This window comes from Serinus canaria, chromosome 12, assembly GCF_022539315.1.
Source record: "Serinus canaria isolate serCan28SL12 chromosome 12, serCan2020, whole genome shotgun sequence".
NCBI classification, from domain to species: domain Eukaryota; kingdom Metazoa; phylum Chordata; class Aves; order Passeriformes; family Fringillidae; genus Serinus; species Serinus canaria.
In genome coordinates, this window is record NC_066326.1 from 15,090,563 (window position 1) to 15,117,535 (window position 26,973).

Here is a 26,973-nt window from a genome sequence, read left to right on the forward strand (position 1 = left end):
CTCAGATAATAACCACCTCATGATCTTTTTTGGAATTTCAGAAAAATAATTATTAAAGTATCCATAAATTTGCTGTGAAACACCTTCTGGAGAAGAAGCTCTCTGGCATTAAAGAATGGCCTCCTCCTCCCTCAGTTGCATTAAGAAGCCAAACTGCAATTTTACCTGTTCTATGCAAATTTTATCCAACTTATAAAGCACAGATAACTCTTTTCATTTCCCAATTACTGAATGTAGTTTGCCATTTTGACTAAGAAAATCTGTATTTCCTCTGTTTTACCATTAACAGTGCAAACCGTAAAGGAATTTTGGGATTATCTCCAGCTAATTTCTGTTAATTAAAATAGCAACATTTATTACAGCTATAAAAAGATACTAACTCCTTTGATTGTGGTAATTACAGGTTATACTGTTTTAACAGAAAATAAAATTCAGCAGTAGAAGGCTGAGTGTTACTTAGATAAATGAGAGGCTTTTATTCTTATCAGCCATTCATAAAACCATTCATGATTTACACTTTGTTATATGCAAAAAGACACTCTTTACTTATCATTAGCTTAAATTTCTGAATTACCCATCTGTAGTTAGAGAGATACTCTGCTGTTTGCAGTGTACACATCAGCTCACCTCCTTCAGCACCAGCACACAGTTGCCAGGTCCCACGGACTGGGGCAGCTCTGCAATCCTGCCTTTGTTCAGGTAAGGCCCCGAGAAGCACCGGTGGTTGAAGTAGATCTTTGGGCAGCAGTACTTGCCATTAATTACCACTGGGAAGTGAGAAATGAGAAAACAAACATTTAAATCACATGCTGCAAATGCCCCAGGAAAGAATCTCGCAGTAGGTAACAGTTTATCTGCTGTAAAAAAAGGAGGGGAAAAAGTCCTGAATGACAGGGATTTGAGGTAGTTTCTGTGTCACATTTGCAATGGCACCATTAGTTACTCCACGTTGTCAAAACATTTTTCATACTTCACACCCGTGCTTGCAAATTGTCAAGCTGCAGTAAATAAAGATGGTCATGTATCAGAAAAGAAACATTCCCTCCTGGCTAGTCTGCTGCTTCATGGTATCACACCAGTGAGAACAGCAAAGACAAAGACAATCTCAACTTTTTGGTAGCAGAAGCAGTCCTACACAGCAATTACAGATACATTTTCCAGTAAATTTTCTCTCCCCCAAACTTCTGCCACCAGAGAAATTGGCAGTTAATTTTCCACTGTTTATCCTAAACTGCAGCATCACATTGTTTTGCTTTTTTAAATCCTTTTCCTTTGATTAGCAAACAAAAGATTCAGCAACTGATAAACTGACCTTTGATGAAGTGACATCAAGCTCTCTGAATCTATTTAATGGTTCAGCACTGCTCAAAATTCAAGTATTAATATATATTGCAATACACTTATGTACAAAACCAATATTGTTTTACCCAGCAGTGTTCTAGTATTTCTTGGCTGAGCAATACTACCACTTAAAGACTTTAAATTCAGCAGTTGAAAACTGGCAGATAAATAAATGAAGTCAAATTTACATTATGACTCTATTAAAAGTCAATTAAAATGATAAGCAAGGACACATCATTTTTATCTTGCTTTCAGTGAAGCTTCAGATGTGCACTTCACTGTACAGAAAATAGCAGAGGAGGAGGCACTGTGTTGCCAAATGGAAGGATCTGTGTGACTTTCACCAGCAGATGTACTTATTCATCACATTCCTTCTTGCAACAGTTGAGAAAATTATTAGATTTTGCCATCTGGCACACAAAGCAGTTTGCTGTTTCAATTGGTTTTGTTTATCACCATGAAGTTAACAAAAAAAGCAGAGATCTGCTTCTCAAAGCCAGAATCCAACAATTATGAGCACAGATACAGCACACCTGCTTCTCCCACATCATCAGGCTGAACAGGTGACAAGAGGTCACCTGCACAGTCACAGTGCACATTGAGCTTCACATATCCTCTGCTGGAGGGGCAATGTTCTGGTGTAAGAATCTGATTTCCAGGCTTAATGCACATATTAAATGCAGAACACAAGTAACTGCAGGTTTTTGTTTGTTACATCCATTTTTGAGGTTCGACAAATCATCAAGGGATGAAAATCTCCAAACTCTTTCCTCCTCTTCCCTCTCATAACAGGACTGAGCAGGTGAACTCTTACAGGATATTGCCTTTGTTAGCCTGACCTCTGTGATCAATACCTGAGTCAGAAGAGTTCAGTTCCTGGTTCTTTAGTCCATCATGAACTGTTCTTGAAGATAAAATTCTGAAATTGAAAGAAGAAGGTTGGGAAAACAAACAGATAGTCATGACAGTCACCTCTCTGTGACTAAAACACCGTAACACTTTTTTTCCTCAGCTCCAGCCTTATTAACCTGCTTTTTATACCTCCCCTGTTTCACAATAACATGCAGAAACTACCAAATTCCACTTGGAAAGGACTTCTGTCCTGCTACAGCCAGCAGCAGTCCTTCCTTGCTTGAAGTCCATGGGCCACCATGGTGACAGACACCTCCCAAAGCTACCCACAGGATTTTATACCCCTTGACTCCTCCTAACTTCACATTTCACAGCACAAGGCAGTGCACCCTCACCTTCTGCATTCTGAAAAAGCTGCATTGGAAACAAAATACAACCAAAAGGACTCCAGTACTTTGGTAAGGATCCCAACTGCAAAACATGGGGGAACAGTCTGCTCAGTGTTTTAGGAGCAATGCAAACACTGGCAGGACAACTGACAGCTCTGGTGTTTGTAAAGCTCTAAGAGTCAATAAAGCCAACTGTGAGCATCCCATGGAGCATTTCTGAGCTGAGGCTCACAAGACTGAGCTCCACTGCCTGACAGAGTTTCTAGACTAATTGTAGATACTAGAAGAACTCTTCCTTCTGCCTTCTTCGGGCCAAATTTCATCTGGGAAGGAGCAATTACAAAAAACCAAATTCCAGGCTTTCTATCTCCTCTTACTGTAGTGCAAAAGGTCTTTCTGAACATCAGCAGAATCTACCAGCATTAACACAAATGGACTGTGGAATCTCTCAACCCTCAGTACAGCACTTTTGCAAATCTACATCTTCCCTAACACAGCATATTTTCCAGTTGAAAAATAAAGATAAAAAACTCAACAAAAAACCACAGCAAATAACCTGTTACTTACTGTTTCTCTGGTTGAACTACTGCAATTTTTTTCTGCTTGTTTACTGATAAAAAAAGAGCAAAATATGAGAGGCAAATTAATGAAGCATCTAGAACTATATCTATATCTATATATATTACTAATTTCTTTAAATTATACAGCAAAAAGGATCTATGTTCCCATCACTGCAGTGTCAGACAACTAACCCAGCTGCATTAGAGTTACACTGACCCAAGTAATTTGAAGAGAACCAGAAGGTTTACTTCAACTTCCATTAAAAATTCTTTAAATCAAGCATGCATATGCCCAGTGTTCTACAAAATTTTACCTTCTGTGCCTCTTCATTTGCATCACAGCCCCAAAACCACCTGTACTACCAGCCAGAAAAGGAATGACATGCTTTCTTTTTCAGCACCCAAAGGTTATGTTCTTTGGCCCAACGTGTCACTTTACTGGCACAGTAACTTCAGCACTTTAACTTTGAAATTGAATGAAATCAGTTAGGTTAGAAACACCAATGACTTCAGCCAATTGCTATGCAGGAGAACACTGTTGCAACCAAGTCAGTCATTTAGGTGATGGGTCCACTTGCTAATTCTGTCTTTCACAACCAGGTAATAAAATAAAACAAGGTAATGCAACATTATGCCTCTTCAGCAATTTCATGCTTTGGCCCCAAAAAACTTTTGGATTTCTTTTTTCAAATCATCTTTTATCTAATTAGGATCTCCCCTCTTTTTCCTCATCTGTCCTTGGCAGTGCAAGCAGATTAATTTCTCTTGCTTTGACTTGCAGAAAATGACAGCTCGTTTCAATTTAAAAATTTTCTTATCTTACTTAGTAAACACTGAAGAAATTCTTCAGTTTCTCCAGCCCCCATTAAACTTTCATAAACATGCCTCACTAACCAGTTGAGTGAAGACACTTATTCTACCTACTAGTGTGCTTTAAAAGTTAGGGTTTACTCTTCAGCACTTTGTCATTAGGGATCCTCACCACTTGGCCCATTGAGAAAACCAGTCCCCTTTATTTTGACTCCAAATGTGCCCACAATCCACACTGCTTTGTTGTGGCATTAACTTTTGCACAAGTGCACATGTAAAATCAGTATCATGGCAAGAACTGCTCAGACAGAAGTAAATGCAGAGCATGGGGGGTGCTCATACAGAGACAGGATTTCTTTGTTAGGCCAGTGGATTGTCCCCACAGTGTGCAGGGGCCTCAAGCCAACACTGTGGGGTTTGAAGTTGTAGGGCTTCCAACTGGCCCTAACAGTTGTGCTACACACAGACTCTCTGTGCATGATGAATGTTTCCAAACTCAGCCATGCCAGCAGTAATTCTGCAGCAATTTGCTCTGGCAGGTCTCACCAGCTCCACCCCACCCCTGCAAACAGAAGAGAACTGGTACCTATTGCTTTGCGAGGAGGCCTGAGCTGATATCCATTCGTCTCACACCAACCCACTGGAAATATATTCATTGATTCCACACTCACTATACACTCAGGGACAGGTTTCTTGGAGCCTATTCAGTTCAGAAAAGGAAAAACTGAAACAAGTCATAAAACCTCTAATTTGGTTAACACTTGCTGCATATTTGTTAGTGAAGCTGCTTTGATTTATGGTGTATCTGGAACACAATAACAATCATTTATTCACCCCTTTTACTGACCAGATTCTTTCCTGACCTCATTTACTTCCCCCTAAAGGCTGGAGATGGGAATTTTCCTTCTGCAGTTTAGCAGAGATGCACAGTGCATAGCAAGTGCATGCTGATGTACTTCCAATCAAGAAATGGGATTATAATGGAGAAGGGGCTGAAACAGGCTCACTCTATCTTAATGAAGAAACTTTCCTTCCTAGGTCTGGCCAAGGCTTGCTCAGAATGCAGGTCACTCATCTGTGAAACTGTCACAAGGCCCCGCTCAGCACTCTGCACGGTGCATGAGCCCAGCACTGACACTGCAATGCACAAATGCCATTTTTGGCTTAAATAAGCAGTGCCAGCCCAGGCAAACTGGAAACAGACAATGCAAGTGGGTTTTGACTATGATTTCATTGAGGAAACAGCACCCTGCTGCCCATATTCTGCACACAGTGAGTTTGCTCCAAATGCTCCTCAAGTTTGGGGATGGCACTACAAGCAAGTATAGTGATGGGCAAGCACTCCTCTCTCCCCCCAAACCAGCTTACCCTCCAGCTGAAGCCAGAGGTATGAGTCTTTTAACTTGGTGACTGTAGCAATGCAAACTTCTTCAGGATCAACTGGGTTCACAGCCTCGAGTTTCATGTTCTCTTTAAATCCATGGTCAGAAGTTAACTAGGAAAAAGCCAGAATACTTCAGTAAGGCACCAGCTGTGCATCCAGGACAGGATATGAATATCCATGAATAGGAGCAACACAAAGCCCTCAGAGCCTGAATAACACAGAAAGATACTCAACACAGACAAAGGAGATTTCAGATAATTAGCACACTGTAAACAAGTAAGATATATCAGGAACGACAACGAATTTAAGTTAAAAAAGGCTCTACAGACAAACCTAGCAAATTTGTCCTCAAAAAATAAGGATGCTCAGGTTCACTGAAAAGATTGAGTGCATTCTCAGCAATCAGAAATTCTCTGCTGCTTGCCACCTGAGTGATAAGTCTGACAAATAGTCTGACCAGGTTCTCTATTCTATCATGTTAACTTGGAAATCCACTTTACGTATGCAAATAACATTCCAGCCTCATCTGAGTTCTGGCAGGCAGAATAGGAAGCTTTCTTTTCATTTTACATTTTTTGGATAAGTAGGGTCTTACTTTATTCACCAATATAGTTTGCATTTATACAAAGGAAAAAAAAATCCCTAAAACATAAGAATAGGTATTTATCCAGCTCTGGAGCTCTTGAATTAAAGATAAGTACCAGCCAGACAGAGGACTCTTCTTCCCAGAGCCACTCTGCAATGTAATTACAGGATCAATACATTATGAATTCTGGAACTAGCCTACAGTGATCAACTCTTCTCAGAAAGGGGATAATAAATTCAGTGACCTGTTCTAAGATGCCATAGTTTACAAGAGAGAACAAGGGCAACAAGAATTCATAGCTGGCAACACTCTCTTCATAAACTGGTAATTATTCATTCTAATTTCTCCCCCAAGCACTGCAATAGCCCAAGTATGGCAAATGGAACTGGGAGGCAGGTGTTAATAGTACCCTTTCCTGCTTGACAAGGTATTGTGCTTTGGGGGACAGCAATACTGTCACTGTACCAACAAAAGCCCAAAATCCTGCACGCCCTTCAGGCACTGGTTAATGTAAAATGATTATTTGGTACTAATCTAAGATGACTTTGTATTGATTAATACAATGGAATTAATTTTTCAAGCTGAAAGGAGGGAAGATTGAAAGAGTACCCTTAGTAAATGAAAATAAGGCCTTGTTTCCACAGTTACAGGAGTGCCAACGATTGATGCTGTTCTATGTCTCTTCCACGGACCCGTACACATCTCAATTTCACAAAACAAACATTTATTTTCAGTCTGCTTTATCACAACTGAAACATTTGGTCCACTGCTTTCCTATCTAGGAAGCTGGCATGCAACTATTTCAGTTCACTCTCATTTATACTCTTATCTCTTCTGCCTCCTGAGTTATCACGGGTAAGGTGTTAGGGTGTTCAAATGTGTCCAGAGGAGGGCAACAAAGCTGGTGAAAGGCTGGAAGGAATGGCCTGTGAGGAACAGCTCAGGACTGGGTTTGTCCAATTTGGAGAAAAGGAGGATGAGGAGTGACCTCACTGCTCCCTGCAGCTCCCAGAGAATGGGACGTGCAAAGGAAGGTGCTGATCTCCAGGGACAGGATGTGTGGGAATGCTTCCAAGGGCAGGTTCAGACTGGACACTGGGCAGCACCTCTTTACTGAGAGGGTGGTCAAAGGCTTCCCAGAGAGGGGCTCAAAGCTCAATCCCTGCCAGTGTTTGGACAACACCCTTAACAACACATGTTAATTTTTGCTTAGCCCAGAAGAGGGTCAGGCATTGGATGGGATAATTGACCAGTTCAGGTCTCGTCCAGCTCAAATATTCTATTCTACTTGGAAAAGCAATTAAAGTAAGAAACAAAGAAGGTTCCTCCCCCTGGAATCAGGGTGTCACAGAGGCAGCAGAGGAGACTTTCCTGCAGGAGAGCCTTACCAAAGGGAAGCAGCTCTGGGGAGCTGCCTCGGCTCCGCACTGTTTGAGGTAGTCAGCCCAGTCGAAGTCCTGCCCAGGGTACCCTAGGACAGCAAAGAGCCAAGGGTTAGAGTTTAACAGCTGAGACTCATTTCAAACCCACCTGATACACAGAGCCTGAGATCTGTTTGGGTCACTCAGGTTTGTGAGCTGACTTAGGGCTTCAGGGAGCCATGTGGGGTCAGACCACTCCAACCAGAATCATGAATCTGCCAAGCTGACAAGGGCAGCAACTGAAACATGGGAAAGCAGTTTCACCCCTAACAGTTTCACCCATCTTAAACAGTTTCACAGAGTACAGATGAAATTCAGGAAACATTTCTGCAACTGCTGTTGTGTCATCTCTGAAGCTATTTTTTTAAAACAGAGCACTCAAAACATGTACAATATCAGCACTGCTCCCTCAAAGACATGTTAAATGCTAAGTCATTAAAGAGAGCAGTAAGATGTGCCAAGAGCCTCATCAAGTCTGCTAACAGCTGTAGATGTGCACAAGTCTGAAAGGAAGTGTCTTAACAAGGAGTCCATCAGGAGACAGAGAATCCTTCCCAGGAAAATTATATTCTTCTTGGGGGAAATACTTGGCTTGCCTGTGATCTAACAAAAATAACTGAAGGAAATGGGGCCCAAAAGTGTGCTGCCATGTCAGTTTGAGGCTGGCAGTAAATTAGCAAGGACACAAGTGCTGCACTTATTGCACTCCCCTTTTAAAGAACACCTGTGACAACAGTTTAGAAATCAAACAATATTTTAAACCCAGTGTAAGAATATGGCATTAACATGACAATCTAAAATTGTAGAGATCCAAAGTTTCCCCCAGAGTCTCCTTTTCTCAAGGTACCCCCTGCTCCCTCAGCTGCTCCTCACAGGACTTGGGCTCCAGCCCCTTTCCCAGTTCCATTCCCTTCCCTGGACAAGCTCCAGTCCCTCAATGTCTGTCTTGTAGTGAGAGGCCCAAAACTGAAGCCAGGGTTTGAGGAGTGACCTCACCAGTCCAACTTAACTTATTCTGTGACTCTTCTCCTCATAAAGGGCTGAACCACAGAAAGATTTAATTATTCATTTTCCTCAGTTTTACCAGTGCCAGTAGGGCTCTTGAGACCTCACACAATTCAGAATGACCACCACGTCCAGGGAGATGAAAACAGAAACTTAAAATCTTTTTCAGCTCCAGCCACATGCCTATAAAGTGAGTTTCACTTTTCAGATGCAAAATTCTAGGAAATGCTGGTCAGGCAGAGCCACTTTTCACACCTTATCCAAGCAAAGGCAGGAGACAAACATCCTACAGTCTCTGCTCCCCTGATGTAAGGAGCAGCTAAAACAAAACACTCTGAATTGTGGGGTGGCAAGTAAGAGAGCAGAGGACCAGGCCTTACAGTACCATTGACATTTCTAGTTTGAGAAAATGAATAAATATTTCAGCAGTGCAGGAACACTACCCTGTTCCCTTATGTCCTGAAGCAATGTTTCAACAATCTGCAACAGTGCCTGATAGGCCATTGGTCAAAAAAATAGTTCATTAACTTCTGAGTGATAAGATAGCCTAAAAATATCATAAAATGTTGGATAACAATGTTCCAACTCTGACCAGAAGCAAAAATCCAATGCAAATGACTACAGGCTTCTGATATCATGTTAATTAATTCTGAAATCAACATTTCTTTCAGGCCTGGAACCCTCACTCCATTCATTCCAGTGTTCAAGTTGTTATGCATGACATCCTCAGCCTCTCTCATCCTCCCAAATCCATGCTCATGCCTGGGAAACCTCAGTGCCCCAAACTCAAAGCTCCTGATTTTCAGAGCTGGATTGTCACATTCACATTTTCTGAAAAAACCCTTCACCCAGGATTTTTCTCCTGGGAAGCTGAGAAGCCTCAGAGAAAAATGAAAACAGTAATTATCTGATTTGCTTCTCCTGTGTTTTACTCCTTTGGAATATGTTTGGAGATTGTTTCATTGGTGTCTGGTGAGTTGTTTTATCTCATTGGCCAATCAGTGCCAAGCTGTGTCAGGACTCTGGAGAGAGTCACAAGTTCTCATTATTATCTTTTTAGCATTCTGTAAGTATCCTTTCTGTATTCTTTAGTATAGTATAGTGTAGTATTCTTTAATGCAATATAGTATCCTAAAATAATAAATTAGCCTTCTAAGAACAAGGGGTCAGGTTCATCATCCCTCCCTTCGTCTGGGGGCAACACAAGTACAACACTGCATCTTTCCTGTGCTGCTCTGTCCATTGCTCTGCCAGGTGCCGTGCTGAGCAGAGGTGGGCAGGAGGAGGCTGCCCAGACACACCTGGGGGGGGGCTGAGGTGCAGCCCGTTCTTCAGGCTCCACTGCACGGGGAAGATGCCGGCGCTGTTGAGGTGACAGACGTAGCGCTGGCTGCTCGCGCGCTCGGCTCGCAGGTCGTCAATTTCTATCATGAAATATTTGTCATTGAACACCTGCAAAAGAGAACCACAGGCTCTTGTGAGATGCAGATTCTGATAACTTTATTAAGCAACAGCATTACCTGATGGAAACCCTTTACCTTGAAATACTGGGAGGGTTACAAAAATATAAAACTAAAAGAATCTGTGTGATTCATAAACCAGCAGACTCATCTGCATTATCCAGTAACTTAACAAATATAAATAATAAAACTTTATGTCTGAGCGCTTAAAAGATAAGGTGACCTAGTGCTTTAGGGAATTTTCTCATGAAAAATGCACAGAAATTACATCTGTGGTCTTCCTACTATTCTATAAAGAACTGCTTATTTCAACAAGGCTGAACTGCATCCTGGGATATTTGTGATCCTGGGACTGTCACAAATAAAACCACTACACTCCTGAAGCAAATAGAAGCAGGACAAGCAAATAGCAGAAAAAGGAACGCCTGATCATGTTGGAGAGTTTTCATTTCAACTTTGAAACCCCTCGTTTGGAAATCAGGCCATCTAAATGTCATGTGTACACAGTAATGACATAACCTTCACAAAATCAAAACCCCAAAAAACTGTCTCCAGGTGGATACTCAGATTGTGAGGGTATACACCCAGTTTTAAAAGTCTGGGTTTGACAATTTTCATCATTTGATATTTTGAGCTTGTATCTTTATGGAACTTTTCCCCTCCACTGAAATCCAGTGGCTTCACCACCAGCAGCTGTCTGATCAGGCAGCCTGTTCCCTAAGGGAGAATACAAAACACTTCACTTGGAAACTAGCATAAGATTTCAGGATAACCAGTTAATGAGAATTCCCTGAGCATTTAGGAACAGAAGTAGCAGTAAAAGTGAATCTCAGCAGGACTGGTTTAAGAACTCTGGTACCTTGAGAACTGTAGCAGGAGAGATAACAAAGGGAGCCATTGGGTCCACAGCTTCCAGCTTCATGCCTTCAGAGAACGAGTGCACTCCAATCACAGGTTTATCCTGGAAAATGATTGATGTGTTGCTCTGATTACCTGCCCTCCTCCATCAAAAAAGAGACATACCTCACTTATATTAACTGAAGAGGATGAGTTTTTAAGGAGTTTTTATCAGTTCATTCCAAGAAATTAACATGTCCCAGTACCAGCAACTTCTCTGAATGAAAAGGCCAACAATGCCCCCTGAGATGAGAGTTTTTGATGAGTTTTAGGGAATTGAGTCCCTGTGATTTCTTCCTCTGCCATTCTCCACACAGAAGCAAGATTTGATAATACAGAGTGGTCTCATAAGTCAATAGAAATGTTTGGAGATTTTTTCTATGTAACCTTTAGCACCCCTCATGAGCTACACTAAATGAGAACTATACAGGCCTCCATTTCCAGTCTAACAGAAACCTACAGAACAGGGCCCCTGCTCCAGAATTATCCACACCTCTGTACATCACCCAAAAAATTCAAGAGCAACAGCACCTCTACTTCTGCTTATGGGTCCAAACAAAGCTGAGAAAAATGGACTAAGAACCTGAAGGACTAAAACATGTGAGCCAGGACAACTAATGACTCACATAACTGTGATGGGTACATTGTCTAACTTACCAAGAATTGACACCAGTATGATAATTTTCCCTTATAATTACATTTTTAAACCAGAAAGAAAGGGACTAAATTTTAAAAACCAACAAAATAAAACAAGGAAAGAATTTTGGGTGTCTGACTTCCCTGAATCATTGCTCAGGAATATAGCATTTCCATGGTCTCATCCACAGCATTAAACTACCTTAAAAAGATCTGTAGGAACAGATGACTCCTCCTCTTCCTCTTTCACCTTCTTCAGGATCTCCTGCCAATCTGCTTCACTCCTCAAGGACCTAATGGCTTGAGGAAAAAGAGAGGGAAAGAGCGAGTAGTCATTTTTCTTCTTCTTTTCTCTCAGAACACACAGCAATAAAGTTTGATTTGTGCCCCACTAAACTGCCAAATTCTTTATCCCAAGGTTTTCCCTCATCAGGAAATATGTTACATCACTAGCAAGCTCACAAGCCATCCCTTTGTGTTTCTGCCACTTCTTGTCCCCCTCCTCTGATGCCCTTACATGGATATGCCTGAAAGATGTGTCCACCTCTGCCTCTGCTTCCACACACTTGTTCCTTCTTTTAAGATTTTCATATTTTTAAATGGTATCTAAATCAGTCCAGTAGACTTGAGCTGCAAAAGCTCCTGCTGAGCAGTACTCCAAAACCATAAGACTTTTTACACCCCAGGAAAACAAACATACCAAAAATACCCAGAATCATGAAGGCAATCCCTTCTTCACTTCTTTCCTTTGCACACATAGGAGGAAAGTTTTGACAGGCAAAAGCATTCAGAACAAGTGGGTGAAAAGCCTTGTAGGACTATTTGTGCCTTCACCTACATTTTATTAGGTACAGGACTTGCCAGATCCCACAGATTATGTGAGCACCATGGGCACCCAGAAGGACAATTCAGAGCACTAAAGCAGCAGCCTCCACCCTCTGATCACCACACACAAGATCTGTGCTTTCAAGTACCTGAAGGTGGTTGCAGGCTGTATCCATGCTGAGCTGCCCAACCCACTTGGTGAAGGAAAGGGTCCAAGTAGAAGAGCCACTGGTCAAATTTGTCCAGGTCCTCCAGGCCCTCGTATCGCAGCTTGAGCCTCCCACCAACGTTTTCCACCACGGTGACGATCCAGGCCTCCAGGGAGTCCCGGCTGTTCTGCAGCTCCAGTCGGGAGCCCGGCGCAATGAGGTCCAATGGATTTTTCCCTCTGTGAAGCTACAGAAAGAATACAAATTAGTCTGTACAACAGAACAAAACAAATGCCATACTTCCACCTCCTTACACACATTCTGTCTGCATAAATAAAGTATGAGCATAGAAGCACAGAAATCCGTGTCCCTCCCTAACACAAGCCAGGAGTGAGGATGATCAGAATCGCTGGTGTTTGTGTCAGAGCTTCTGCACTGCCTGTAGATACAGGCACACTTTTCACTAAAGTCCTCATTATCATTTGCAGAGACATTATCATTTATATATTCCAGGTTTGAAGAAAACATGAATAACCTCTTTCTAAAACTGAGTCATCCAGCATACAAAGATGACTAGACAGAAACATACAGACAGAACTGTTAGCTGTAATGAAGGTGTCAAAGGCATTTTCCAAAAACCATTATGTTCTGTACTTTACAACCAGACACTGATATAAGGAGCAGATACTGTTTTAAGTGCAAAGCAGGGGATAAAAAATTTGGTTCTTCACTAGCAAGGATGTAATTAAGTGAAACAATAATATGACTGTTAGTAAAAAATTCCCAAACAAAACAATTCCAAGTGAAGGGAGTTAATTGAGAAAGGAGACAACATGAAAGCCAGATAAATAAAGCATTATTTTCTTAGAGCTGTATGGAGGAGGAACAGAACAGGAAGAAGATTGAAACCTTAAGGAGTTGAAAAAGGTCTTTCTTTTGCCAGGATTAATGAACAACTCAAACCTGCAGCAACAGATATGTTTCAGGACAACGCTATAAAAATTAAATACTGTAAATAGAAAACACAAGAGAGTGGAACTCAAGGGTCAAGAGCATATTACAATGCTCCCTAAACTTATGAAGGGAATTGAACTGACAGCTCAAATAAGGTCCCCTTAATGATGAAGGGCAAAGCCAAGACAAAACCCAGTATGTAGCCCCTTGCAGCACTTACCCCCTCCAGCAGGTTAGCAGGGGCACTGCAGGCCCCCTTCAGCACCCGCTGAAGGAACTCCTCCTGGTCAGGTATCTTGTCCTTGATACCTAAGCAAAGAGTGAAAGAGAAAGACTGTGATTTTTCCTGCCAGATAAAGATTATTCAGACACAAGACATTACCACAACCTTGCATTGCCTAATTCAAGAGAATCTGCCACGCACCTGTAACAACTTAAAGAAACAAAACAAAATACAACTTAAAGGAAATGTCTAAGCAGTAGATTTTGGAGGTGATGATTAAGATAACCACAAGCCTCTGCCATGGGATTTCAGGAAAACACAGCAGATAACCTCAGCTTGTCCCCACAGCAACAGCACCTGCACACCACAGCACCCACACAGGCTGCCTGGCCAGCTGGCACCGCACAACAGCACCTCTTGGTGCGCTCCCCTGTGTCTGCACACAGGGCTGGTACCTTCAGGCACTTTGAGAATCTTCTTGTTCTGCTGACACCAGCCGATGGGGTGCAGGTCAGCAGTCAGGATGTCACACCAGAAGTCAGCCTTGCGGTCCTCGCCATAGCCGTCATAGCGCAGCAGCAGCAGCTGCCCGCACGTGGTGATGATGGTGGCAACCCAGTAGGTGTTCTGGTCAGACTTGACAGCGACTTCCAGCTTCATACCAGGGGCAAAACCATTCTGCAAACTTGTATCCACCTGAAGAGGAAGAAGATCATCATATCTAAGCACCTCTGGAGCCAAATGCCACCCAGCCTCTTTGGAGAAACAGCTTTATCACATTACGGGACCCAAGCTAGAATGCACATAGAATCAGCATTAATGAAATCTTCTTTGCATTTTAGAGTATCTTTCCAAGCTTAAAGCAACACTTTGACATTAATTTTCTGCCCTGGACAACACCTTCCCCATCACTGAAAGACTTTCCCACTCACAGCTGGGCTGGCAACCTGGGCAAAACTAAAGGCCAAAGTCAGCACCACAACTTTGACTCGTTGTGTTAAATTGTGTCATCCAAGGTCTTTGGACAAAAAGCCCATTTAAAGTACACACACATGCCTCAGGTAACAGTATCTGTCTCTTCCACCATGCTCATCTAAGAAGTCACAAACCTGCAAGAAGTGCAGAATAAGGATTTTTAACCTCTATGCAAGAACCTAAATTATTCTATATGCAGCACTGTTACATAAATTGCATGGAACACAATCAGTCTGTATTCTTCATGCTTTGACAACAATAAAGCACCAGACAGACACTGGAAGTGCTCTGTTTGTATGTGGGTGGGCTGTGTGCAGGTGACCAATCTGACTGCACAGAACTCAGACACTGAAATGAGAGACTTAAAAGAGAAGGCAACACCTTAAGTTTCTCATACCCCTAATTTCTCCCAAATCCCGAAAGAGCAGATGGACTCTGTTCTGCTCTCTCTATAGAATGTTCTGATCTATGCTTAATTCCAGGACCTCAGTCCTAACTGAAACTCTGACATGTCCATTCCCCATTCTCAGTTGGCTGTAACTCATGGTTTTTTTCTTTTTTAAAGAGATCCCTCTTTCCTCTGTGAACCTACTAAAAGAAAGGCTTTCAGCATGATGCAGATGGAGCAGATATTTTCTGAGGTATTTATTCCCTGTTCTGTGCTGACAGTTCAGTAACTGCCATAGCTATTATAGTCTCATCAGCCAGCACATACTGGTTTGCTAAAAATAAAACTAAGAGAACTACACCAGGAAGAAAAGCATATGCCTGTGCTAACTGTTCATATCCTTTGGGTTAATACCCTTCACTTAGAGAAATCTCTTCTTAAAAACCTAATCAGCAGGAGCCAATACCTGCAGGCATTTTGAAGTGGTATTATAGAGGGTGTCTCTTCAAAAAGACAGTTGTCTTGCTGACAAAAAACTTCATGTTCTGATTCCTGAGAGAAAAGCCTCGAGCTCAACGCGGCATTTGAAGAATTGGGAAATCTGTGCTGCTCCCTACACCCGATCTTTCAGCACAGCCTCCTGGCAGGCAGAGCAGGTTCCAGCAGCACCAAGAGCAGGAGGAGCGCTGCCCGGCCCCAGCCGGGAGCTCCGCGCACGGAGCGGTGCCCGCGCCCTCTCCCGGCAGCGCCGCCGGGCCGGGGCAGCGCCGACCGCCAACTGCTCCGAGCAGCCTCCCGGGCCAGCCTGGCCAGCAGGGATGGGCACCCTGCGGAGCATCTCCTCTGGAGCAGCGGGCCCGAGAGGGCAGCTGAGCGGGCCAGCAGCTGTGACTCCAACCCCCGTCCCCCCTTCCCATCAGGAGCTGTTCCCAGGCTGTGCCACGGCACAAGCCAGAGCCAGGGATGCAGCTCAGTTTGGGGAGATAATGATAAGGAACAGATAAAGAGGAATAAGAGCATGCAAGAGCACACAGCAAATAAATGTGTTCAGATGATGCTGAAGACCAACTTGTTTTTCAGGGTCACACAACGTTGTAAAGGGCAGAAAGGAATTTCAAAAGAGCATTTGGTTCTAGAGGAAGAGTATTTAGACCTGGGGGCATAACAACACTGGCATTCATTACAGCTCCATTACAGTTTTTGGTAAGTTCTTTTTCCTGCTACATTTTATGTCAGTCACTTTGATCTTGATATTGTTTAATTTTTAAAATGCTAACAAATTAAACATTAGAACACACTTAATTTGAGAAGTAGCTTAAATTCTCCAATGTGTCTTACTCATAGCAAGGCGAAACTTTCAGAATTAATTTAAGCACACAGATTTAGAAAGTCACCTCTCCCATAAGCAAGTCCAGTGCTTTGCTAACAAGCATGGATTACATTTCCTTAACCTGACCATGTATTCTCCTACAACATGAGTTAGGTATTTCTCACCCACAACTCACAATGGGAGCTCACTACGTCAGTATTTAAAAAGAATCAAAATAAACCATACAGTTCCATTTTAAAATGCATTCATACTAATTAATTTATCATACATGTTCATTTGCTCATGTGCCTATACTATTCTTCAGCTCAGAATTTTCCACTCTGTTTTTCTGAGATAAAGCTTGCTAGCTTTCCTGATGGTGGATGATAAAAGTATGTCATTCCTAAAGTCAAGAAACTGGGACCACAGATTTGAGCTGGAGGGAATACAATCAGCAGCACAGGCACACCAGTGCCTGCCTGCTTGCCACTGACAGCCACTCACCTGATGAACCCTGCAATCACACTAACCCTGCTCAGGGCTGTCACAAAGACAGGCTGGCACTCTCCACTGGGAGGCAGTGAGGCTCTCTACTCCACCTTTTCCAGCACATTACCTTCTAATGGACCACAGAAACCCCCAGCATGTGACCTTGCACTCTTGCACTTCTGTTAACAGCAGGACGATGATATAAGTATGCTCCTCCCTCTGCCTGTCAATTCAGTGTCAGCAATAACTCCTCAGAATTTCATGCCAAGCTTATTACAGAGAACATCAACACTGGTGTCTGGACAAATTCTAAGGAGCTCTGGTAGAAAATGCCCAATAGTTGCATTCTGAACATGCAGGTATCTATTTCCATGCTCACTGATGACCTCCTTGCAGAGGTCCAGGCCCCCTGACCCCCCAGGGCTTTGCCTACACCTCCTCACCACTCCCCATCACAATGTCACCTCACCAACAACACTGCACTGTGTTCCTCACTAATAATAATAATTAAAAAAAAAAATACAAAATGTGGAGGTTTTTTAAAACCTAATTGTATTTTTTTATCAACCATGGCCACAGCCACCAGACCTCAGACTTGACACAGCTGGTGCAGGTGCAGTCAGTCTTTCAAAGTGTGTCTTGTGCTAATTAACAAAATCCAGCTATAACATTAATTCAGTGGCCACTGCTGTAAAGCTGGCATTACAATTAGTTGTATAGTGTCCAAGCTATGATAGCAGGCCTCTTTAACAGAGATCCAGTGAGGTAAACCACACCAGAGGAGACAGACCATTCCCTGTATTACTGCAAAATGCCATTGCTCTGGTTCCACGCTGTGCCCTCAGTGTGAGCTGCATGGACACCACCACTCTGAGCTGGCTCTTGCTGCAGGCTCAGTACACCCCAGAAAAATAAAGCAAGCACAGTCCCCTTCCCTTCAGAAATGAGATGCCTGAATTTTTACTTTGAACAAAAACCTTACAATTACGTCCCAGTGCTCTCACAGCCTCTGTGAAGTCTGTATTTTCTGTGCATCTTCACTACTAACACAACTGACATAGTTTAACAGATTATTTAATAGTCTTCATCCCTCCAGGTTATCCTTGGACTCAAAAATGCTTTGTGATCCTTCACAAACAGACCTCAGGCTGTTTTCCTGCTGATTTAAGTTTCCTCATACTGAAAGTCATGGTGTTGGACCCAAAAGCCTGAGCACCACAGGGTGTCTTCCAAGCAATGTGTCACACACAGTCTCCAGTCTGGCAGTCTGGAAGGTGCTTTAATTGTTGGAAGAGAACCAAGAGGTTCGGACACCAGCTCTGTACAGCTCACCTTCACTGAGGACCCTGTACAGGAAGGCAGATGTCACATTCAGGTCTCCCCTAATGGGACAGTGCTCTCCAGGACTTTACCAGCAGACATTTAAGATGTCCAAGGGCAAAGACAAGGGCTTATCAAGACTTCATCCTATTCATTAAGCTTGTGATCAACAATTATCGTAATCAGTTTTCTAACTACTACAGTCAGGTGTTTGGCAGAGCTGTTATTTTCTCCTTGCCTCCTTGGGGTCTGCCACTAAAGCCTTTTCTAAGAGCACATTTGAATTCTGCTGCTCAAGAACTATTCTGCTACCAGCTTTCTAAAGCTACTCCTCCATAACAGTTGTCCAGGAGCAAAAGAAGAAAGAGACTGGATATTTTGAGCTTCTTGAGAAAAATCAAGCTTATCTTCTGGTGCAGAAAAGACCTTAACTCCTTGGATTTCAGCATTTCTGGGTGGGTTTACCCTGTGCTACATACAGGGACCAAGACAAGAAACAGTAATAAAAAGGTTAAATTCTGCATGTCTCTATAAAAAACTTGATTCTAGTTAGTCTTCCAAATTTGAAAGCATTCAAAGAGCTCATTCAAAGAAACCCTAAACACTTTGTTATCAAAGAAACAATGCAGGAGATGCCAAGCACACATGCACTCCCTTACTCACGTGTTTAAAAGATCCATGGGGGGCTGCAGTTGCTCCTGTGTCTTCTAGATACTCATCCCAGTTGAATTCCATTTCTTCCACACTGGAACCAGCATCTGGAAGAGAAGCCAAACACTTCTAATTCTGTGGCTTTAGGCTACTACAAGCCACAGCAAAGCCCACTTTGATTCCAAATGACTGAGCACACGAGTGTGCAGTGAACACATGTCAAGAAATGGACAACACTACTTGGCCTTTCATTGCCTGTGAACAGTACTTATAAGCTGGACTTGGTCTGGAAAACAGTGAAATCCTGAGGATTTTGGTTTAGCACAAATTTGCTTACAATTTGTGAGAGGGAAATGAAGGCAGAAGAGCTTTGTATTTGTATCAACAAATATGAGAGACTCAGAACTCCAGGCACACTGGACTGTTGGTGTTTTAAATTAAAAACCACCCAGGAAAGAGCAGTACCACTAGTAAGAGATTTGAAAAGAAAGTCTAAAAAAATCCTTTGAAATATGACTGTGCTCCTTTTAAAGTCAGATAGTATACATTCAGCTGTTCTAAAACACCAAAAGCAAAGAGAGGGATGCAGGGTAGTTCTAAAGAAAACAACTCGAGACATAACTGAAATCAAGTCCTTTCAACTTGGTCACTTCAAAAGTCCAGCTTGTAAGGTGTAACAGCTTCTTTAGACCAAGAAAACCTCATTATGGGATGCATTTGAAGCATAAATGTGCTAAAACCACTCAAACCACAGTTCAAAGCTCACACAGGCTGTTAGGGAAGCAAGCACCTGTAACAAGCCACACTACAGATTAGTCAAATTCTCTATTATCATTGTCAAACCTGTACCCCAGCCTTGGTCTCCCCTTCAGTTCTGGCTTGGCCTCCTTCCATGCTGCTCTCCTATCCCTATTTTCTCCAACATGTATCCACCTTGCTACAAAGACACCCAGGGTGGATTTTAGGTCCCCTATTAGTTCATTTTTCCTGCAGGAATGCAGTGGGATGGCCAGTGAGGGTCCCAGCCCTTGCAAGCAGCATTTTTAACCTCAACACACCGGGTTCAGGTTCAGCAGCAAAATGGGGTGGCAGTGACAGCACACAAGAGCAGAGCTTTCATTTTCATTTTCAGGCTTGGTTCCACCATCTGCCCCAGAGCTGTCTATGAATGAACAACAGAGCTTTCCCCCTCTCAGCACCAGGAAACCTGATACCTTGTTTATATTTGAAAACAGAGAAATCTCTGTGTATCACAAGCCCAAGGAGAGCTCAGCAAAGGTTACAGGACACTGGCATTTCCTACACCCCCTGCCTTTCCTACGGCAGGCAGGAACTGATCTTTCCAGCAGCAGTCGTTTGAATAGGAAACACTACACATTAAAAAAATGAATTAATTACCACCACGTGTCCTTATCAGCCCCCTGGACAGGCTAACAAGCTAAGTAGGCTCTGGGACAATTCCCAGTCTTCCAATAGAAAGGAGCAAATATTTGTCCAAAAGTCTGGGATAGGTTAAATAGACTAAAACCTACAAGTCTTGAGTTTAATAGGTTCATTTTACCTTCAGACTGACGGTTAAGCTCATCTTTGACTTTTCATTGTGACTCTAGGAGTTATCACTTCCCAAAACTTAAAAATGTATATTCAGTTAGCTGTTGTTTGCTGATGACATTATCTATTTTAAAAGAGGCTCTTATCTCTCCAGAACCCAACTCTCTGTTTTTAAACAACCACAGCTGGTTATTTTGGCCTCTCATAGCTCAAAAGATTTGGAGCTTGAATATCACCATCACTTTTAAAGAATAATTTTTAACTTACTGTAGAAATTACCTGGAGAAATAAATAAGGAGTTTTTTTAAAATTTTTTTAGGAAATAAAAGGTTAAGACACAGACCAGTTGTTTGCAAATTAGGGTGGAGCTGATCAAAGCTTTGGCTGCAAGCCATTCTAAGAAAAACAATTTCATTGCAAAATGTTGTTAAAATAGATTAAGATTTCTCAACTCATTTTAACAGAATTTTAGTTTTATATAACCATAGAAACGCTGAAGTTCATAGATCCAGAAACAAAAAGGCAACAGACACCAGCTCTGGTCAGTCAGACCCTGGAGCGAATTCCAATTTTGCTCCCACCCAAAGAAAACCATCTCACCCTTCCCATCAAAAATCCCCCTGCATCAAGAACCCCGCTGCCCTCCAGCCCCAAGAAGCCAGTCCTCCACGGGGTGACACGGTGACACTGCTGGAAGGGAGTGGAGCAGAGCAGAGCTGGGGAGGCGCTCGGAGCGGCAGCGCCCCGGGAGCGCCGCAGGGAGCCGGGGCCGCTCCGGCCCCGCACGGCGAGTCCCCAGCCCCGTTATCATCAGATAACCGCCCAGGGGCACTTAAGCTCCTTAAATGAGCCACAGGTCACTTCACACACTGAAAGGGTCAATTAGTAACTTCTGTTGCCACTTAATTGCTACAAGGAGCTCCCAGGAAAGCCGGCTCGCCTGCTGCTGCTCAGCAATCCCGGCGGTCAGACACGGCAGCAACTCTGTCCCCGCTCAGCCCCGGTCCCACAGCCTGTCCCCATCCCAGAGCGGCTCTCTCCTGCCAGGCAGCTCCCTCCTGCTCACCCCGGTCCCAGCCTGTCCCCACCAGAGGGCTCTTCGCAGGCAGTCCTATGCCCGCTCCCCCGGTCCACGCCGTCCCACCCAGAGCGGCTCTGTCCTGCCAGGCAGTCCTGCCCCGCTCACCCCGGTCCCAGCCTGTCCCATCCAGAGCGGCTCTGTCCTGCAGCGTTCCTTGTCCTGCTACCCGGTCCCACAGCCTGTCCCCACCCAGAGCGGCTCTGTCCTGCCAGGCAGCTCCTCTGTCCCCGCTCAGCCCCGGTCCCACAGCCTGTCCCCATCCCAGAGCGGCTCTGTCCTGCCAGGCAGCTCCTCTGTCCCCGCTCACCCCCGGTCCCACAGCCTGTCCCCACCCAGAGCGGCTCTGTCCTGCCAGGCAGTTCCTCTGTCCCTGCTCACCCCCGGTCCCACAGCCTGTCCCCATCCCAGAGCGGCTCTGTCCTGCCAGGCAGTTCCTCTGTCCCCGCTCAGCCCCGGTCCCACAGCCTGTCCCCGACCCAGGAGCGGCTCACAAAAGCTGAACCCAGCTTGTGTTCACACTTCACCAAGGTTTTACAACTGAGGTGATCAACGTCTCACTTCCACCACTGAGCACAGAGCTGGGAAGTTTTCCTCCATTTTGGAAGCTGCCCCAGCTGAGGTTTGTGCTGCTCTCTGATACATACAGATAGAGAAAGAATATGGAATTATACCACTTGGACTGGAGAATGTAGTGAAATATTAAGGAAGTTAGCCCTTAAAAATATCTGAAATGGAAACAGTCTACACTAGGCTGTTCTCATCTTTGGATTTGAGCTAAATTCTCACTGCAAATAACTTTCATGCATTTTTAATGTCATTTAGTTGAAGACTGTCACATTGGACATTTAAGTACATCACAATTGAAGGTCTTGCAGACTTCAGTAAGGCTAACCCAAAGGTTTCTCACCCTGAAATGTAGATATAGTTCAATCTGATTTTAATAACAGTTAATCTTTTTCATCTCCACCAGCTGCGAGGCCATGAATAAATAAAGACAGGGTTTGGAATTTCAGGAGTTGAAAAAGCCTGTGACTTGAATAAAAGTTGTCTTTTCCTCTCATAGCACAAGGGAGGATTACAACCAACAACCCTGAGCTCTGTCTGGGTTCTTGGAGCTAGAGAGCCTGGATGTAAAACCAGAAAAACAGAGGAGAACCTCCAAAAGCTGCTGCAAATTACCAAGTGGAAGAAAATTACACCAGTCAAAGACTATGAAAGCAATGTTCCAGCAGTGGTTTGGACCAGTGTAACTCAAAAGCACTTCAGAAAACAATATTAGAGGGCACCACAAAACCAATGTGCTTATGCTTACACAGGTATTTGGTGGGAACTATCTCTGAATGCAAGTAAAGCTCTCATCATTTATTGTTTGCTCTTCACAGCCTCCTGTACTCAAACCTGCACAAAAGGATGCTCAGGGAAATAGCTGCTGAGTAATTTCAAGCCAGTATCAAACCTTTCCTCAGCTATTCACAGGCACACAGTGAGAGAGGACTCTCTGACCTGCTACTTTTTGAGGAAGATGGAAAAATGTCAATAAAGGTTTTAAGACTGAGGGATGTGCTATCACAGCCTGTGGACACAGCACTGCTGACCATGTAAACAACTCCTCACTCTTCTTCTCCCTTCCTTACACTCTGTGACAGAAGCCTGCAATTTCCACTAGGCAAGGAAAAAGTATTTGCATGTGCCAGAAGAAATTCTACATCCACACCCATGATGCCTTTTCTGGACTGTTTGAGAATACAACATTGACAACAACTTGACTGACTTGCTGTAATTAATAATCAAAAAGCACATTTCAACATCATAAAGCAGATGATATCATTCTCCTAAAAAGCACTATAGATTAAAATTATGTTTAACATTTCTTCAGCAACACTGACAACAATTAGATTTCTATAAATTAAAGGTAGAAAAATTACCAAGAGTGAATTATCCTATGAGAAGAGCAGCTTGTTGGACAAAGTACCAAAGGAAAGTAATACTCAGATCAAATCTTGGTCCAATTGTTTACCCTGATAATTACAAATTATAATTTGTTTTATATAAACTGTGATGGGAAAGGACCTCCTCAAAGAAAAGGGACAAGCCATGGCAGGCAAGACAGAGCAAATGGATGGTCCCAACCCCCACATTTCAGAAAGCTGTTAGTATTCCCAGCCATCCCACACTAACACTCTTCCTGGCCTGGTGTTCCAAGGTGATGCAAAACCTGAGCTGATTTCTCCTAACACACCACTCTGCAGGAGGTTAGGTACTGATATCACAAGCCTATCAAAGAGGACACACCAAGGCACTTCTGAAAAACAGGACTGCAGAAAAACAGATCACAATGGCAGCAAACAGCTTCAGTTATCTGACTCTTCCAACCAGCACCAACAGCTTGCCAAAATATTAAGAAGATAAGGACAAGGACAGAACTAGGTATTAACCACTCTGAAAGATAAATGCCTTAAAACAATAAGTGTTAACAACACCAAGCTTCTCACAAGCCCACCTCATAGTGGTACCACAGAAAGGAAAGACACAGCTTCTTGAAAATACAACCACCAAGGTGGGCCAGATTTTGTTTCCATTTAAGCCAGTGGTACACCCTGCTCTGATACAGAGCAGTAACAAACACAGCCATGACAACCCCAGAGCCAGAGCACAACCCAGAACCTGTGAACCTGGAGCTTCTCCCTTGAACAGCACCAGGCACAGGCACTGTGGGACACTCAGTGTGCTCATCTTTCCCCCACACTGCCCATGTTTTTAGAGAAGCTGGCCAGGGAGCTGGGCTGAACTGTTACCTGCATCATACTGCTGTTCTCCATTCATCTCCACAGGAGCCCAGTGGCTGTTCCCAGCAGCCAGAAGCAGGGGGGTCCAAGGCTGTCACTGTTTGGTGGTCATGAGTCACCTCCTGCCTTCCACAGCAGCCAGGACATTCAGGAAAGGATCCTGGAAAACACCTGAAAGGAACAGCTGGTAAGGAAACCTTCATGGGATCTTCAGCCACTTTTAAGATAGAATCCTAGAGTGGTTTCAGTTGGAAGAGAACTCGAAGATCATCTCATTCCATCGGCAGGGACACCTTCCACTCCCCCAGGCTGCCCAGGTCCCATCCCACCTGGCCTTGGGCATTCCAGGGATCCAGGGACAGCCACAGCTGCTCTGGGCACCTGTGCCAGGGCCTCACCACCCTCACAGGCAAACATTTCTTCCTAATATCCAATTTACAAACCTATTCCTATTAGCAATTCAATAATTGTTTCATGATGAATGCTAGAAAGTAAGTAAAAACAGGACTGAAGCAAGCCCACCAGCTCATTAGAAGTGAACCACCAGTTTTGTTTCTTTACAAAATTTTCCACAAAAGCAAAGTTGCATAGTAAATAAGAGTCTAGCTAACACGTTTCTTTAGAAGTAACACACTTTGACTGACATCTTTATATAAATCATAAAACCAAGATTATTGGCTTGAAAATTCTTGTAAGAAAAAGGTAATCTCAAAAACCCTTTGCATTCTTGTTGAATATGTCTGTGAAGCACCTGTTTTATTTAAGTGATATACCTGAAATAATAGAGGAGACTAAAAATCAGGTTCTAAAAAGCATAGGTTGTGCTTCTGAAATGAACACATTTTGAATAACAAAGCTTATAAAAAGGAAGTCCTACACATTAGAAAAGTCTCTGATTTTGAGTTTTGCTCAGCTATAGTGTCTATTCAGACTACCTGATAACCCTTAGAGACACACAACACTGGTAGCTTCCTTCACACACAAATAATCATCAAACTTGAATGGAATAAAATATCCAGCAGCAGTGCTCAGTCATGTAGGAAGTTCAAGTACAATCAAAACTACAGGAAACTTCAAAAATTTTCATTACATGTGAAAAAAAAAATTTGAGAGTAGCAAGACTTATCATTAAGAGCTCCTACTGAATGGTAGCTTAATGCTACCATAAAAGTTATTAGTATCTTCTACTGTGTAGAAGATACTAATAACTTTTATTCATTACAGCTTCACAGGAATGTGTCTGGAATGGAACCCAGCTGCCAATTTCTGCTGGTGCCTCTAACCTGCTCCACTCCAGCTCAGAAAGTCTGAGCTCAGCATGCAACCACAAGGTCACACATGAACTCCCACCCAGCTCTGCCTCTGTGAGAATGTACTGAGAAATCAGGCACAGGCTCCACTCTCACTCTCCACTGGTTCCCCACAGTTGTTCCAGGCCCAGAGGACAAAGCAGAGCAGGGTAAGGTAACTCAAGCACATGTTCCCAGATTATCCTCTCCCTACACAGGCTGAGCTTCCATCTATTCCATCTTTTATCAAGTGATGCTGGAAGAGGATGTCACTGGCACGATGCTCAGCACACAGAGAAGAACCAACCAACAAAACACTTTTTAATCATTCATCAAAACATGCCTTGGTAATGGCCTGTCCCAAGTCTATCAGCTATCACAGTGCTAAGCCAAAGCAAAGGCAATGCCGTGAGCAAAGCATGTATTCCACAAGTTTGAGGATATGCTACTGCTTTAGAACAGTGTAGCCCTGGCACAGCATACTCAGAATTAATTGCAATTAAGCTATTTTCAGTTTATGGGATACAGTTCTCAATTAGCTTCTATAACTAAACTGTGTGACACAACTACACTCTTTTTTTTTCTTTTTTTCTTTATGCAACATGAAAATATTTAGGACGCTACCCTACCCACCAAAACCCCAAAACAAACCCACAAAACCAAACCCCAAGCACCAAAGAGGCTGTTGATTTAGAAGATGCCAAACACTAGCAGCTCTTGTTGGAGCTGATTGATATTCTGCCCAAGTCAAGTTGGGTTGTTACTCAGGATTTCATAAGCAGTTGTGGTGTTTTATGTACACAAAATTGAGAGCACTTGTAATTAGCACCCACCATGGCTGCTGCTTACAGTCTGGCACCCCAAAGATTATCTTTCGATAAATCTCGAGGGAAGTGGAGCACAAGTGCTGCTGGAACAGATCTGCTTCGGAAATACTTTGGACTCTTCAGTCTCACTTCTGCATTTCAAATCTCCTTTCAGCACATGAAATATTCAGATGTTAGCAACTGGAGGCAGCATTAAAAACAGTTACAGTTCATTAAAGCCAGATGGCTCACTTGAATATGAAAAGAAATCAAACATAAGTTGGCTGTTGAATTAAAGTAAATCAGCTGGCGTCTGAGGCTTAATATCATTTTAAAACAAAGGCGCACGAGACAATGGGGACAGCAGCCACCCCTTAGGACGGAGCGCCAGCAAGGATCGGGTTTCAGTGAATTCCTTCATGCCGAGGCACCCAGGAAAATCTATTTCAAACCGTGTCCAGCACGGAGCTGCTCCCGGCCGGGCAGCAGGAAACCTGTCTGGGGCAGCGCGGGGCAGGGCTCCTGCACACCCAGAGCCTGCTCGTCGCTCCCGAGATGGGGATGGGCAGGGCAGGGCTGGGCTCCTGCACACCCAGAGCCTGCTCGCTCTGCTCCGGAGATGGGGATGGGCAGGGCAGGGCAGGGCTCCTGCACACCCAGAGCCTGCTCGCTCCGCTCCGGAGATGCGCGGCCGGGGCAGCGCGGGTCCCTGCCTTTGTTACTCTGGGGGGTGGCAGGAGAGGGCTCAAAGTCCTCCGGGTCCCTGTGCCTATTCACACGTTTGGCCGGGCTTTTTCACCACGAGAAACAGCAACGATGCGTTTCCTCGGAGGGGA

At 43.6% G+C, this 26,973-nt stretch overlaps 1 protein-coding gene across 5 annotated transcripts in view; it reads right to left on the reverse strand.

The window, feature by feature from the left end:
• Nucleotides 1–26,973, reverse strand: part of SFMBT1 (Scm like with four mbt domains 1) — a 70,045-nt gene that overhangs the window by 10,764 nt on the left and 32,308 nt on the right. Inside the window, exons 1-15 of one of the 5 annotated variants that reach the window (XM_050979403.1) lie at nt 26,165–26,322; nt 24,052–24,213; nt 18,637–18,731; nt 13,948–14,188; nt 13,490–13,578; nt 12,316–12,562; nt 11,544–11,641; nt 10,668–10,769; nt 9,650–9,800; nt 7,311–7,393; nt 5,321–5,447; nt 4,539–4,652; nt 3,150–3,192; nt 2,196–2,260; nt 628–767 (exon numbers count right to left, since the gene is read on the reverse strand). In XM_050979403.1, the coding sequence (XP_050835360.1) occupies nt 628–767; nt 2,196–2,260; nt 3,150–3,192; nt 4,539–4,652; nt 5,321–5,447; nt 7,311–7,393; nt 9,650–9,800; nt 10,668–10,769; nt 11,544–11,641; nt 12,316–12,562; nt 13,490–13,578; nt 13,948–14,188; nt 18,637–18,731; nt 24,052–24,079 (1,623 nt within the window). In that variant the 5' untranslated portion in view covers nt 24,080–24,213; nt 26,165–26,322. Of the gene's footprint in view, nt 1–627; nt 768–2,195; nt 2,261–3,149; nt 3,193–4,538; nt 4,653–5,320; nt 5,448–7,310; nt 7,394–9,649; nt 9,801–10,667; nt 10,770–11,543; nt 11,642–12,315; nt 12,563–13,489; nt 13,579–13,947; nt 14,189–18,636; nt 18,732–19,467; nt 19,710–24,051; nt 24,214–26,164; nt 26,325–26,973 lie in introns of those variants that run through there. The other 4 variants (XM_030227966.2, XM_050979406.1, XM_050979405.1 and 1 more) reach the window with 4 other exon arrangements.